This window comes from Brachyhypopomus gauderio, chromosome 3 (genome assembly GCF_052324685.1).
Source record: "Brachyhypopomus gauderio isolate BG-103 chromosome 3, BGAUD_0.2, whole genome shotgun sequence".
In the NCBI taxonomy this organism is placed as follows: domain Eukaryota; kingdom Metazoa; phylum Chordata; class Actinopteri; order Gymnotiformes; family Hypopomidae; genus Brachyhypopomus; species Brachyhypopomus gauderio.
This window is the reverse complement of record NC_135213.1, coordinates 681,191-696,602: the sequence shown is the minus strand read 5'-3', so window position 1 is coordinate 696,602 and position 15,412 is coordinate 681,191. Positions and strand designations below refer to the sequence as shown.

The 15,412-nt window shown below is 40.6% G+C and overlaps 1 protein-coding gene across 1 annotated transcript; it reads right to left on the bottom strand.

Moving 5' to 3' along the window:
• Positions 1–5,626: 5,626 nt before the first annotated feature.
• Positions 5,627–9,866, bottom strand: LOC143509893 (caspase-6-like). Its single transcript, XM_076998738.1, has 6 exons — positions 9,802–9,866; positions 9,254–9,377; positions 8,788–8,864; positions 8,487–8,662; positions 8,137–8,278; positions 5,627–5,933 (listed from the first exon to the last, which is right to left on the bottom strand). Exons 1-6 carry the CDS (start codon positions 9,857–9,859, stop codon positions 5,662–5,664), a joined length of 849 nt encoding a protein of 282 aa, XP_076854853.1. The 5' UTR covers positions 9,860–9,866; the 3' UTR covers positions 5,627–5,661.
• Positions 9,867–15,412: the final 5,546 nt, after the last annotated feature.

The following is a 15,412-nucleotide window of genomic DNA, read 5'->3' as shown; positions in this document are numbered from 1 at the left end:
ATCAAAATGACTAGTGCCCGGTTTTGTGGTGTTTCCTGGGCATAAGCCAGTTATGGACATCAAAGAGGAATTCCACAGCATCGTTGGTTTGTCTTTAATTCACACGGACAATAAAGAAATTAAGCAAAGGAGAAGCAGTATATAACAAACTTAATTCCATTTACATTTTAAGGATTTCCTAGAGTAGTTGGCTGCATTGATGGAACCTACATATGCTACCTATTCCAGCACCATTAGAACATAAAGGCGATTACATAAACAAAAAATCCATCCATAGCATTAATGTACAGGTACTAACCTTTATAATACTTAATGAATAATGTACTTATCTTTAATGGTAACAAAACTAACGTAGCTATTGCCACCAGCCACTTTCCCTCAAACTGGACATATATAGACTTACCTCCCCCTGACTATATCTCAGATTTGCCACCAGTCCAGAGACCAGTCCACCAGCCCTTTGGCACCATGCACCATGCACTTTATCCCTGTCCCATTTACCTACCTCACACACACTGTACATACTGTACTTATATTTTTATATTTCATACCTTATACTGTTATCTATTTTACATTTTTTTACCTTGCTTATTTAATGTCTATTGCCTGGCTTGCACCATGACCGTCTTGCACTGTGTTGTCCTGCACTATGTTGTATGTAATTGCTGCTGTGATATTTTGTAGTATGTAATTGCACTGAGGCCTAGCCTAAAAGTGTTTCATTGTGCTGTACAACCCTGTTTCAGCATAATGATAATAAAGTTGAATTGAATTGAACTGACCGTTCTCCCCATCAAGATCATATGTGATGCTTCCCACCTCATCACAAATGTTGAAGCCAGATGGCCAGGATCCGTGTATGATTCCACACTGTACAACAAATCTGAATAGAGTAGGCCTGAGGTAGTGCAGTGTGATAGTTAAATCAGTGTAATGCAGTGTAATAGTTAAATCATTGCAAACCCTAGTGTGATTATAGGACACTATGACGGCCTCCTTCGTGGAGACAGAGGGTATCCCTGCCTGTCCTCAGAGGCGGTCTTTGCATAGAGGCGTTGCTAGGCAATTGCCTTGGGCCCCTCCCACTGTAGGGCCCCCTTGTCTAGCTAAAGCCAGGTTCACGCTACACGACTTTTCAGTCATCAGGTTTTTGTGCCGTTCGCACTACACGACTGGTTGTGCTGTAATCGCGAGTCTTTTAGTTGTTGTGGCTTTCACACTACATGACTGATCGGCGACGCGGGCTCACGAATTAAACGACTGGGGAATCGCCGACTCATCTGGCTGCCGTCCAAAAACACGAGACCACGAAAACGAAACACTCGCGAGAACCAGCAACACCACGTAGAAGAAAAAAAATGTACATGTACTCCACATTTTCGTTATTATTATTTTTTTTTACCGTTTAACCACTTCATAGTCCCAAATTGCCAGAATTATTTCATCTCTCCGTTGCAGTGAACATAGATATAGTCAATCGCACTATTTCTCCAGTGCTGTCACAATAACTTAAACACAGTGTTGTAGTAAAGTTGTATGAAGCTAAACGCTGCTGTTGACTCACAGTCGCCGACTGGGCTACATATTAAATATGCTACATATTAAACATGCTAGATATTAAACATGCTAGATATTAAACATGCTAGATATCTGCCGGTCGTCTGCGATGAGTTGGCGACCACTCGGCGAGCGTCTTTCAGCAGTTCACACTACACGACTGAGCGAGCGCCGAGTGATCCCCGATTTGCCTCCGACCAGTTTCTGTCGGTGATCTACAAAAACAGTCGGCGACTGAAAAATCAGCCTAAAATCGTGTAGTGTGAACTTGAACTTATTTCTCGCATATTAATGTTGATGGGCCCCCTAGCTAAATTCGCCTTGAGCCCCCAAATTGCTAAGTCCGCCACTGCCTGTCCTATAGGCCTACCTTATGACTCCCTATTCAGATCTTGCACCTGGACCACAGTCCCGCTACAATCAGGCCCACAGCAAAACCAGGGCAAGAATTTAAATGACCCTAGGAATCCCTCAAGGCCAGGTTCCAGTGCCTGAAGGGGCTCAGAGTAACCCCTGATAGGGTGTGCCACATAATAATGGCATATGTGGTATTACACAACATTGCAACCATCCAGGAAGAGCGACAGCCTACCATCTTTGACATGCCCACAGATGAGGAACCTTACATGCATGTGGGTGACAATCACTGCTTTCCACATTAAATCATGCACCACCACCCACCCCACCCCACCATCCACCCTGTAACCTTTTAATATACATTACAGTCAAATTCACTGTTATGTTTCATTATTTCATTTTTCTTGTAAATAAATATATTTTAGAATATATTATTATATATATTATATATATAGTTATATACAGCCATACCACTTTGTACTATATTCTTATACTTCATTTTTATCTGATGCCATGTGTGTTTCACACCACTCAGATTAGACCTGGAATCAGTAAGTGTTCAATTAAAAAATATTTAAAAACTCAATACAGTATTATAAAGGTGGAGAAAATAATAATATAATCGCACCCTTCTGCTAAATATAAAAATATCATTTTCACTCACGCATTAACTCTGTTGGCAATTCTTTGACATGCTTACTGCCTTTCTCTAGCAGCTACCGCAGTATTACATTTACGTTTAATAATATCTAAAATATTCTGCATACGCAGTCATTAATACTCCTAAGCTACAGTGGTGTGAAATACGATGCTCGGCTGATTTTCGCGTTTAAGTCCATGATAAATCCTATTTATCTGCGTTCCATTAAGAATGCCTTTTATAGTTACGCGTGAACGCGCTTCTGTCTGGGTCAACCTACTCAGAGTTGAGCGACCCTGATTACTTTAACTCCAATCAGCCGTTTTGGAACCGAAAACTCTGAGTATGTCAGATCGGGGTAAGACAACTCAGAGTTCAGGGTTAAGTTTAGAGTTTGTTAACCCCGCTTTCTGGAATACCCTCCAGGGTGGGTCTCTACATGGTGTTATATTAGTACTAGCACAGATATCAGGGTGCCTGTGACTTTCTGTGTGACTCATGCATGTCTTTGAATCTAAACGTGCACCGATCATCACTTCTCTGGAGATGTTGTTTCTCCACCGATCATCACGTCTCTGGAGATGTTGTTTCTCCACCTCCAACAACTTTTCCTTGCTGACTTTCCATTCTCTTCTCTTTCTGCTTTTCATATGTTTGATTGTTCTTTATTCCTGATGTGCTAATTAAAAACGACACCCATGTGCTCCTCTCCCTACATCTAAGCTAACGTTTGTCTCCCTGCCCTGGTCCCTCAACTCACAAATCTTATCAATCACTTCTTAATGGACAGGTTACTTCTATGTTCAACATTGCTGTGGTCACTCCTTTGCTCAAAACATTTGTTTTAGACCCATCCATTCTGGGTAAATTACAGCATATCTCTACTCTTTCTTGACTGTGTAATGTGGAATAACTAGGAGATGGACACACTTGCTTGAGAGAATCGAATTTCTTCCACATGCTAGACCAACACTCAAACCCACAGAATGAACATGGAAGGCACCTTGATGCCGAGGCATAATGACACACTGCGAGTACAATAGTACAATAACCACTAACCAAACAACCACACACTATAACTAGAAAATCTGAGAATACACTATCAAACAGGGAATACACAACTGAGGAATCATCATGGGATAACATGTAAAGACATGCCACTAACAAGCACACATAAGGTTGTAGCATTAACATTCACCATCATTCAGATTCGTAAGAATACGCAGTACATACAAAGATCACTCTACTTCAGAGAATAACCTGCAAGGCATATTTCCCAGTGCCTCAACTAAATACCAAACTAACAAATGACATTAATAAGAGAGCGGGAACTTAAACGAGAAGGCGTGATATAGAGAAGAAAGCACATGGAAAATCAAAACAACATGACAGACGATCAGAGGAGGAGCCAACATGACCAAAACCAAGAAGGGGTGGAGCCAGACATGACAGGGTGGATACAGTTCTCAAAAAAAAACTTTTGCCTGTCATCTCCAAAACTTTCTGGAAATTCACAATCTCTCTGAGTCATTCCAGTCCAGATTCCATCCCTACCACAGCACTGCTCATGTCTCATGTGATGATATCATGTGTGTGGACTCTTAGGTGACTCTGCTGGATCACTTGTTTGTGTGGGCTGAGCATTGATGACTCTGCCCTCAACACTGGTCCCAGAGAGAGTAGCAGTTAGACCATCTCTGGCTATACGTCTCCTTCTCCACTGGAGGGGTTCACATCTTGGGCCCCTTCTGTTCATGTTCTACATTCTTCCTTTAGGACATGTCTTGCATGACATAGATATTTATTTTAGTACTAAATCCATTAAAGATCTACCTTTTATGATCAGTTAGAAACTTGTCTATCAGAAAAACGACTGAATTCATGCTAATCAGTTCTAAAATAAAACTGGTTCTCTTTCTCTCTTTTAATAATACAATTGTGTGTCCCCGATTTTTTTACATTTTTTAATTTAAACTTTATTTTACCAGGGAAAAATCCCATTGAGATTAAGAACCTCTTTTTCAAGGGAGCCCTGGCCAAGATGCAACAACAGCATTACAGTTACAACCAACAAATAAAATTTACAAAATTAATTAAAACAGGTGCATGTGAGGGAGGCTGTCTCAACTGCTCTCAATCTAGCTTTAAAGTCTTTTAACGTGATCAGTTCTGTAATTTTCCAGTCCTTTTGCAAAGTGTTCCATGAAGAAGGGGCAGAGAAGGTGAAAGACCTTTTTCCAATTTCGGTGCGGACATAAGGAATAGAGAGTAGCAAATGTTCATTGGAACGCAGACCGTAGGCATCAACACTTCTCTGTGTGATTAAGGAACAGATATACGAGGGCAATAGTCCAAGCATGGCCTTATAAATAAAAGTGTACCAATGGACCAATGGATTTGACTCTTTCATTCATTGTCTGCATGAACTCTGTACAGATATTTTCAGTAGACACATAAACTTGACAAACATGACCACAAAAAACCTCACAGACTTTGTCCTTTCTGTCTCAAGACTGAAACCACATTCTTCTTTGGCATGTAAGTGGCCAGGCACGTTTATGGTCACAAGGCACACTGCATGCAGGTGGTTAAATTTAGCAGAAGTGGTAGAATCTTGTTTATTCTCTTAAATTTGTCGCTGGTAAAGTGCAACATAACTAAACATCAAAAGCACTTAAACTACTGACATGAAGGGAGTATATATATTCTATGGTACATACCTCATAACAAACTCAACTGTAAATTCTCAGTGGACTTAATCACAAATAAAAAAAATGTATCTGCACATGTGTAAGCTGTAAATGTATGTAAACTGTATTTTTTTTTGTTGTTTAATTATTTGATTGGTTTTGGATATTTATTTTTGTGGATACATTTAAAGAGGGGCTTTTGCATTATTTGTATAAAATGGGCATATGCCTGTTGGACCTGCCATTCCAGTCTGGGCTGCACTGAGCTGTGCAGCGTCAAACACAACCAGCATCAACAACAACATGTGTGCTCAAAGGGGAAGTGCTGTGTGATGTAACTGCTTCAGGGATCAGAACGGATGTGAAGACAAACAAGATCATGTAGCAGTCATTGTTTCTTTATTGACATTACACTAGTCAGTCAGATGGTGTTTGTCCCTGTAATTGTGTTAGATCTGTGGTGCTCTCCTCCTTGGGTCTGAAGTACAGTCTCTTGTTGAGCATGGAGGTAAAGCAGGGCTGCTGTTTCCCCCTCCCGTCCTTGCGCACGGCGCTGCGTCCGGAGACCTTCTGGTTGACCAGGGTCAGGAGCTCTGTGACCTCCAGGGTTGAGCCGTGATCTCTCAGAGTCTCACACAGGTCCTGGATGTACAAGCTGCCAGAGGATGTGTTGCGATACGCTTGGAATCCTATTAATATAAGAGATTATATTAAAATCAATTATTATAATCCTATTAATATGATATTATATTAAAATCAATTATTATAATCCTATTAATATGATATTATATTAAAATCAATTATTATAATCCTATTACGTCGGCCCGGACGCCACCAGAGGGCGCGCACACGCACCCCTTCTCTCACAAGCACGCCCACAACCACACAGGACACACCCTCTCAGTCCCGGTCACTCCTCCCGCCTCGGTCACCTGAATACTGACACCTGCACCTAATCAGTTCAGGGCTGTATTTATTCCCACAGGTTGCGCTGTCCAGTGCTATTCAGCCTGCACCCTCGCCTCGTCGTGGGACACCTTGCCCTGTCTGCTGGACTCATCCGTTCCCATTGGCTTCTCTTTTGTATCTTTTCTCTTTTGTTTGTGTATTGCATCGCTTCTGCCTTGTGGCCTGAGTTTTTCTGTTGGTTCATTATCATGGATAACAAAACCGGTCATTCTCAGCCCCTGCCTCCAGCTGCTTCTGTCCCGACGTCACAGACGTCACATACACACAAATGGAAAACAAATGGAAATGCAAAAACACTGCTACCATGACAAATGTAAAACACTGCTACCATGTGTTTGAGTGTTCAGTTTGTAGTCTGCTGTAAAGGTTTGTCAGAGGTCTCATTATGGGTGTTTTATGTTTTGCAAATGAGTGTAAGGCAGAGAATGTGCTTAAGGTTTAGTGCACCACGTCAATAGATAGGCAACATTGGTTAGTGTTTTCAAAAATTTTGCTATTAGTACCACTTTTGGGGTCTTAGCAGCTGCAAAAAACTATAATTAACACATTACAGCCCTGGACCCCTCCCTTTGGGCGTATGTATAGGTACTTCCTGTGGGTGTGGCTATTTGTTTACGTGTTCATACGTCTTGTTAGTCCAATGTGTTACACGAGGCGCTCGTGTAACATGTGTTGAGTATATACTGTATTGTGTGAGTTAGTCTTGTCCCATGCTCGTCTTTGTGAGTCCATTCAGTATCGTGTTAGTTTGTGTTAGTTGTTTACTGTTTACATGTGCAACAATAAAGCTATATGTTGAAGGAACTCATACACACATCCTGCCTCATTCCTTGCAGCATGACATAAACACGAGAGATTATATTAAAATCACATATTATAATCCTATTAATGTAAGAGATTATATAAAAATCACATTAAAATTCTATTAAAATAAGAGATTATATAAAAATCTTAATCATAGATAATAATCCTATTAATATAAAGAGATTATATTAATATCACAGTTAATAATCCTATTAATATAAGAGGTTATATTAAAATCACATATTTAAAAAATGACCTAATATGGCGACAGAGGCAGCAGTGGTCTAGTTGTGATCGGAGTGTCTTGGCTTTCATTCCCAGCTAGGCCATAACTGAAGAGCCCTTGAGCAAGGCAATAAACCCCAACTGCTCCCCTGGTGCCAAACTAGGGTTGCCCATAGTCCCCTAGTGATCACTAGTGTGTGCTTCTGTACTCATAGTCCCCTAGTGATAACTAGGGTGTGTGTTCTCACTTCATGGATGGGTTAAATACAGAGGAGAAATTACAATTGGATGAAAATCATAACTGGTAACTTATTAAGGGTGTAAACAAGCCTACACAGTCTTACACAGTAAATAAGTAAACATTAACTTTTTGCACCTTACTGCAGTATTTAAACTGAAGGACAAGCTAATGAGATAAAGTACAAAGTAAAAGTGAAAGTGGATGTAAATCAAACAGTGAGCTGTTACTGTAGACCTGTCACTGTAAGGTTTGTACATTTTGAAATCTCCTGTCCCAATTTTCACTTGATGAAAATAAAATATCTCCTGAATTACAACGTTATGTTGTAATGATGTTAAACTAAACTACTGTGTGTTACATAGATATTAGACTAGACTATTAGACTAGACTACTGTGTGCTATATAGATAACAGGAAAAACTACTTGTGTTACACAGACATTAGACTAGACTACTGTGTATTCCACTTCATGTACTGAAAATTCTGTCTGAAATTTCTAAATCCAAATTTCATTAAAGTTGTTGAATGAGGACCAAACACCACTCAGAACATAAAGGCAGAAATGAACAGAGAACAGAACCTGTAAGTTCCCACTGCTAAAATGTGTTTGGATGTTGAGTGTGATAACCACATTTCCCAGACATCTACACTCACCCTCAGCTACACAGTAACACATGAGGAAGTCCGCCTCTGCTGGGAGGGTGTAGACCATTGCAGGCTCCTCCTCTACCTCCTCCACTTCCTCAGCAGCCCCCATGGGGGTCACAGCATTGTCATCATTGTTACCACGGCATGCCTATAATCGCAAATGGTGTCAAAGTGTCATTACGATGCTACAACAGTGTACTATGATCACTGCTCATTCGTGCATAATAAAATGCACAATAAAACCAGAACACACATTAATATCTGTAGAATACTGCATGCACACTCAAACACTTTGAACTTCTAAACTGAAACAAATAAGAGAAGCAAGTAAGGGTTTCTACCTGGTCGCAACTCACCTGGAAGATAAATATCTTTGGTTTCCCTATGAGGCTCTGGCATGTATCTCCTCTGAAGAGGGTGGTTATGTCTTTAATGTTAACCTTGTCATCACGGGCAAAGATGTGTCCATCTTCCCCATGACTTAAGAAGACACAGACGAAGCAATCAGCCTCGCTGTGGTCGCCAGTTGCCACTATAGACAACGGTTGTCATGGTAGTGACACGACATTCAAAACAGCTGACGTTACAGTTCAGAATAAAAGAAAACTTTTATGAGAACCACTTTACATTTGGAATAATGAAATGATAAAGTTGTACCTTCACGTATTTTCTTCATCATGTCCTCCTTGTTTAGATCATCATTTGCATCCACATCAAACCCTAGATTTTGGAATCTGAAGTAAAAATTGCAAACAGAAAATGTTTTCCCAAGTTCTGAACAAATAGTGTTTTTTGTCCCATGGTCTAAAAAAGTGGTTGTCTAGACACTTAATTATGCAAAAAGTAGTTAAAACAGTGTCTACCTAAGAAAAAGAAGTTTAAGCAGTGTCTCCCATGAAAAAAAGTGTTAAACAGTGTCTCAGTAAGGACTTCCTCATGTTGTAGCAAAGGGGCCTTTGACTGATAATATATATGCTGTAAAATGGGTTTACACCTTCTTGATTGTAGTCATGTTCTTCTAAGTTGTTTCCCATACGTACAGTAGTTCATGTATTTATCATATAGATGTTGGTCAATGTCAATTAAATTAGCTGAACATCTTTCCCTGCGTCTAAATATTCACCTTTCAGTGAGATTTTCTTTGTCTTTAGTTGTTCCAAAACGTTTGTTTAGTTTTAGCTCCCAGTAAAATTTCTCCTGGTTGAAGATGAGAGCCAGTCCACGCCTCTTGTAGTTCATCTTGTACTCTGTAAGCAAATCAATACTACTATTACTACTATTATTAGTAGTAGTAGTACAATTACTTCAATTACTATTACAACTACTCTTGCTATTACTATTACTAGTACTATAATTAGTAGTAATAGTAGTAGTAGTAATACTATTACTACTACTACTATTACTACTCTTGCTATTACTATTACTAATACTATAATTACTATAACTATTACTACTATTACAACTATTGCTATTACTATTACTACTACTATTATTACGATTACTACTACTACTATTGCTATTATACTATTATACAGTTACACTTATTATTAAGAGAAGGAGAAGAAGAAACTATAGAAAGTCAAAATGAAGTCAATATAAAATAGAAGAAATAGTTAAACAAAAAGAATGGAAGTATAAGAATGAGATTACAGGACAAGGAAAACAAGTTACCTAAAAGTTTTTCTGTGCTCTGACTTGCCATTATGTTCATGTGAGAGATCAGGTCCATCTGGACAGACAGATAAAATAACACATAGTAACACTTAGAGGAGGAGCTTCTGTACACGTCACTCATAATTTATATTCCTCCTCCTACACCTCCGCTGGCCACCAAAGCTTTCTATGTAGGAATAGTGCGCCATCTACTGGTGCAACTTTATGATTACAACGCTCACAACGCACAGAACTAGGTGACCACTGTTTTAGTAATTCATAATTGTCATGTCAATAATAGAGGTGGGAACATGCCTCCATACCCCAGAGCCCCCTCATTATCATTACTATTATCATAATAATAATAATAATAATAATAATAATAATAATAATAATATTAACAACGATGTCCATCATCATCAAAAATAATATTAATAACGTTGTCATCATAATCAACAACAATATTAATAACAATGTCTTCATCATCATCAATAATGTTAACGATGTTTTCATCATTATAATAATAATATTAATATTTTAGTTTTTTTCCCCAAAACACTTGATGAAGTCTTGTTATGTTATTATGAGATGGTGCATGCATGTTCTTTGTTGCAGGATGGAGGTTGGATCCAGATTCAGGATTTGTTTTGAACATCTTTGGGACCAATTGCTGTCTGTAACTAATTGGGATGCTGCTCCGCCCTGGTAAAACACCACGGTCAGGTTATCCGCGCTTTGCGATTCACGTGCTTTAAATCTTATTGCGCCTATATGCTTCATTTTACGGTATTTCGCTGCTCACCGCATACTAAGGCTGTCTAAGCACAGAGAAACACTTTGCTATTATTTAAAGAGCTTTCTCTACACTCATAAATATTTTACTTGATTTAACTAATTTACTTACAACATTAAACACAATTAGTAATGTATTTCAATTGCTTAATAAACACTGAATAAAATAGTTTTAATGTTTGTCTGAAGTTTATTGTAGGGCTCGAATACCAGCAATAATGGGGTATCGCAATACTGCAAATGTTCAGGGCAAGGGGTTACTCCATGACTATACATGTTTTTAATAAATCTATTCCTTGTATTTGTAATGATGTTTAAATGCTTTAAATGTTTTCGTTCGTTGATGAAAACTGTGACACAAATTATTTGTCAATGAAATTAACACTGAAAACAGAAAAGATCAAGTCTTGGACATAATATTCTTTTCATTTCAAACTTTAGAAATCATGTGAACGAAGACAAATTTTGCTGAATTCTAGCATTCTACTTTTCACTGTAAATCTAATTTTAGTGATCACAACACACAAACAACACCCGTACTAAAATAGCAACTCGTGCCCAGTACCTGCAGCACGTCACATTTATTTCAGCAACCATTTACCCACAAAGTAGATCAGTATTAAAACACTTCAGTCTGGTAAACACTAGAATCCAGAGCAGCTGCACAACACCTTCACAGTGTATGGACTTTACATCTTCACAGTGTATGGTTTTTACACCGTCACAGTATATGGCCTTTACATCTTCACAGTATATGGCCTTAACATCTTCACAGCGTATGGTCTTTACATCTTCCCAGCATATGGCCTTTTTAAAGGCCATATATTGTGAAGATGTAAAGACCATACACTGTAATGGTGTGAAGAGTCTTCACACCATCACAGTGTATGGTCTTTACATCTTCACAATATATGGCCTTTAAAAAGGCCATAGAGGGAAAAAGGCCACAAAAAAGGCCACAATGACGACGAGTGTTAGTTGTGACTCAAGTGAGCTGGTTTCAAAGAAAAACACCACTGCTACAGATTTTGGATTTGTTTCAAATAAAAAGGAGCAAACCTATATGAGTCAGTGCGTAAGTGTGTGTAAGTGTGTGCGATATTAACGGTGTAACTGTCGGAGCTCAAAGTTAATGGACACAAAAACACCAAAATGCCACGAAATATCTAGAGAACATTAAAGCTTATTTCATTTGGAAACCTTTTCTTGACTGTTAATAATGTAAAAATAAAGCTGGTTGCAGGGCAGTGCTTCCCCAGAACAAAGGCTCAGAACATTAAATGTTTAATCCATTTTCAAATCATAAGTTTTGACCTGTGGAAATAGCCCCAGGTTATGTTAATCTTGAGCAAATTGTCATGTTATTGTCACGTTCTGAGGAGGAGGATGACCTCCCTCCTCCCGTGTGCCCCTCTCCCACTGTAGGCTACAGTGAGGAGGAGGATGAGGAGGAAGACTACCCTCCGTCTGTGTGTTCCGCTCCCACCGTGGACTACGGTGAGGAGGAGGAGCAGGACGACAGCTACCCTCTGTCTGTGTGCTCCGCACCCACCGTAGACTACGGTGGGGAGGAGGAGGATGACGACGACAGCTACCCACCTTCCGTGTGTTCCGCGCCCCCCGTAGGCTACGGTGGGGAGGAGAAGGAGGAAGAAGACCATCCTCCATCAGCGAGCCCTACACGGAGGACGAGGGTAGTCCGCCCCTCTCTGAGCGTTCTGCCGGGACTGTGAAGGGGAGGTGGACTCCAGAGGTGGGCCCATCCTCCGATCGCTCCGGCGAAAGTGAGATGGACTACTCCCGGGGTGGCAGCCCGGAGCAGTCCATGGAATGGAGCCGGGGAGAAGAGGAGGAGGAGATGGAGACTGACGGGGTACTACCATGCGGCCCGCTCGGGGCGTCCTTCAGCCGCACTGCACCTGACGCGTCCACCAGCCGTGCTGCACCTGACGCGTTCGCCGGCCGTGCTGCACCTGACGCGTTCGCCGGCCGCGCTGCACCAGGCATGTTTGCCGGCCGCGCTGCACCAGGCACGTCCGCCAGCTGCGCTGCACCCGGTGGAGGGTTCGCAGCGAGGGCAGGAGGAGGACCGCCCGCCGCAGTACCAGCAGCTCCCGATCTCTCTCCCCTGTTCGCCCTTCTTCCGGCGCGCAGCCTGGCGCCTGTTTCGTGTGTGTCTGTCCCAGTGTTTGGGAGTCTTCCCGTATGTGTGCCTAATTCCTTTTTCCCTTTCGTGCCTCTATGTTTTAATGTACCAGTCTGTGTGTTTGTGTCTGTCCCGTTAAATGTGTCTAACGTCTTTTCCCCGGTCTTCCCAGGGAGGGTGTTCTAGGCGGTTTGTGGCGGACGCTTCGCCGAGGGTGGTCACCTCCCAGACGCAGGACTAAGCACGTCGGATCCGCCCATCGACGTGTTCGGGGCACTCGGTCCTGTTGGCACCCCGGGATGGGTAGTGCCCTTGGTGGGGGCGTCTCTCACGTTGAGGACCCCGGCCCCTCCCTTTTGGGCGTGTGTCTACGTCGTCTACGTCTACTCGTCTGTGTCTGTGGATCTCCGTGGATGTGGTTGTGTCTTGTGATCCGTCTCACCTGTAAATCGTCTCGTAATCATGTGGGGCTTATGTGGTTTGTCTATTTAATGTGCGCTCGCGCAGTGTCCTGTGCTCGTAGTTGTGTAAAGTTTACACGTCTCTGTATACGTTGAATGTTCTACGTGCGCTATATGCGCTATATATGTGTTGAAATTAAAAGTGATGTCGGTTACAACCGAGGACTCGTGTCTCGTCCTTCGCCCTGCCCGCGCGTCACAGTTATAATAAACCCTTATGCTGTACCTGTGGAAAAGGCGTTTTTCAGTAGTCTGTCTTTAGTCTTTCAGCGCAAGGCAAAGTCAAGTCTACATTTTTGAGAATTATAAGTCAAAACATAAGACAAGAAAATAAACTCCATCTTTAAAAAAATCCAGGACGTTGCATTGAAATATGCTAATTCATATATATGAATTTGTATAGTTAAATAAAAACACATAAAGACCATAAAAATAAATACAAACATACAGTATGCACTTTTTATTTAACTTGACTCAAAAATGTATTTACTAACTAAAGCAAAAGGTTATTATAACCTACAGTACTGATTGTGTTCTCCTGTCTCCTATGTACAGTGCTGACTGGGTTCTCTTTTGTCTTGTCAGTCCTGCTGCAGGTGTCACTGTGTCCTGCTGATACTCCTGCTGACAGTCACCACTGGTAGGTGGACTGAACTGGTTCTTTGTGGTCATCATGTTTGAACCATTTTGTGTGTAATGGTTTAACTTTCTTTGGAGTAATATGTAATGCTGAAATTAAATTGTTACACAATCACAATGGAAAATATATACATTGTAATTCATTTTTATTTATTTTTTTACATCAGAATTTTTAAGTCTTTTAAAGTTTGTCTTTCAGGCTCTTTCCCTTCAGTGAAGGTGAATCTTCATGATGCTGCTACTCTCTCCTGTAATCAGACGTGTTCTGATCTGGTCACATGGACTGTGTCCCATAAACCACATGACATTCTGGCTCAGTGTGACCAGACATCCTGTCAGTCAAAGGAGGGATTTCACATGTCCCATGATCAGTACCTGAAGGGAGATCTCTCCCTCACCATCACTGATGTTGATTACACTAAGAGGGGCTGGTACACCTGTACCTGTAATAATAAAGACATCTGTGATGTGAGTCTGCAGATAGAGGGAGTGTCCTCTGCTCCTGGATTTGCCCATATCAGAGCCAGTGGAGGTGATTTATAACAGCACAGATGCAGCAGCTCCCTCTAGTGGACAGATCTGTACAGTGCATGAACGCTCACTGCAGTGCAAAGATGAATACAGTCAGAGAGCATCACTCATCTCTACTGTTGAGCTGAGAGGAACAGCACCATCTGATAGTGGAGTTTACACCATCCAGGACATCAATAATGAAGAAGTCATTCATACGTACACAGTTATTGTGGACGGTGGGTATTTAGGGCCTTTTATTTAGGTTTATATTTATGTTTCTGTGTGTGTTGCAGAAGACCACAAGATCTGCTGTGTAATGTTTTAATATAGATTTTATAGATAAACCTACAAAATATGAATGTATATGTTGTAGAAGACCAGCCCCATCCAGATAGAGAGCACGGAGTCCCTGTACCAGTGTGGGTGTCGACTCTGCACACTCTGGACTCTCAGAGATAATTCCAAGTCTCTCTCTCTCTTACTAATCTGTTGTTCTTATTGTTCTTTTTGTTCTTATTGAGAATTTAAAACAAATAATTTGCCCAATCTGTGACCTGCAATCCAAGAGAGTCCACCTGTCTGAGAAGAACAGTAGAACCTTGTGGAGGTTTTAACAGTCTAGACCAGAGATTGGGTTTAACACCACAGAAAAACCTCCTCTTCTCCTTTTTGAAAAATAATCTAAAGTTATATACCGGTATATGTCTCCTTTATTTTCCCCATGACCTCATTTATTTACTTTTTTAACAGTATATTTTCATTTACTATTTTTAAAGGAAGGTTCTTGTCTAGCCTCATATTATACTTTAATTGAATGAGTAGTGACTATTTTATTTTGATTGTTATTTAAACAATAAACATCTTGGATGTTTTCATTTAAGACCATGCTGTAACACTATTGCGCTCACACGCAGCCTACACACAGACCCATCCGGCCACCCTTGCATAAATGTTTGTAGTTCTCTTTATGTTCTTTAAGCATTAATAAATGAAAAACAAATTTAGATTTGTCTTTTTCATGCTGATATGAATAACGATCTGATCCGTGACTCAAAAAATGTGAAATTGTGTATTTTAA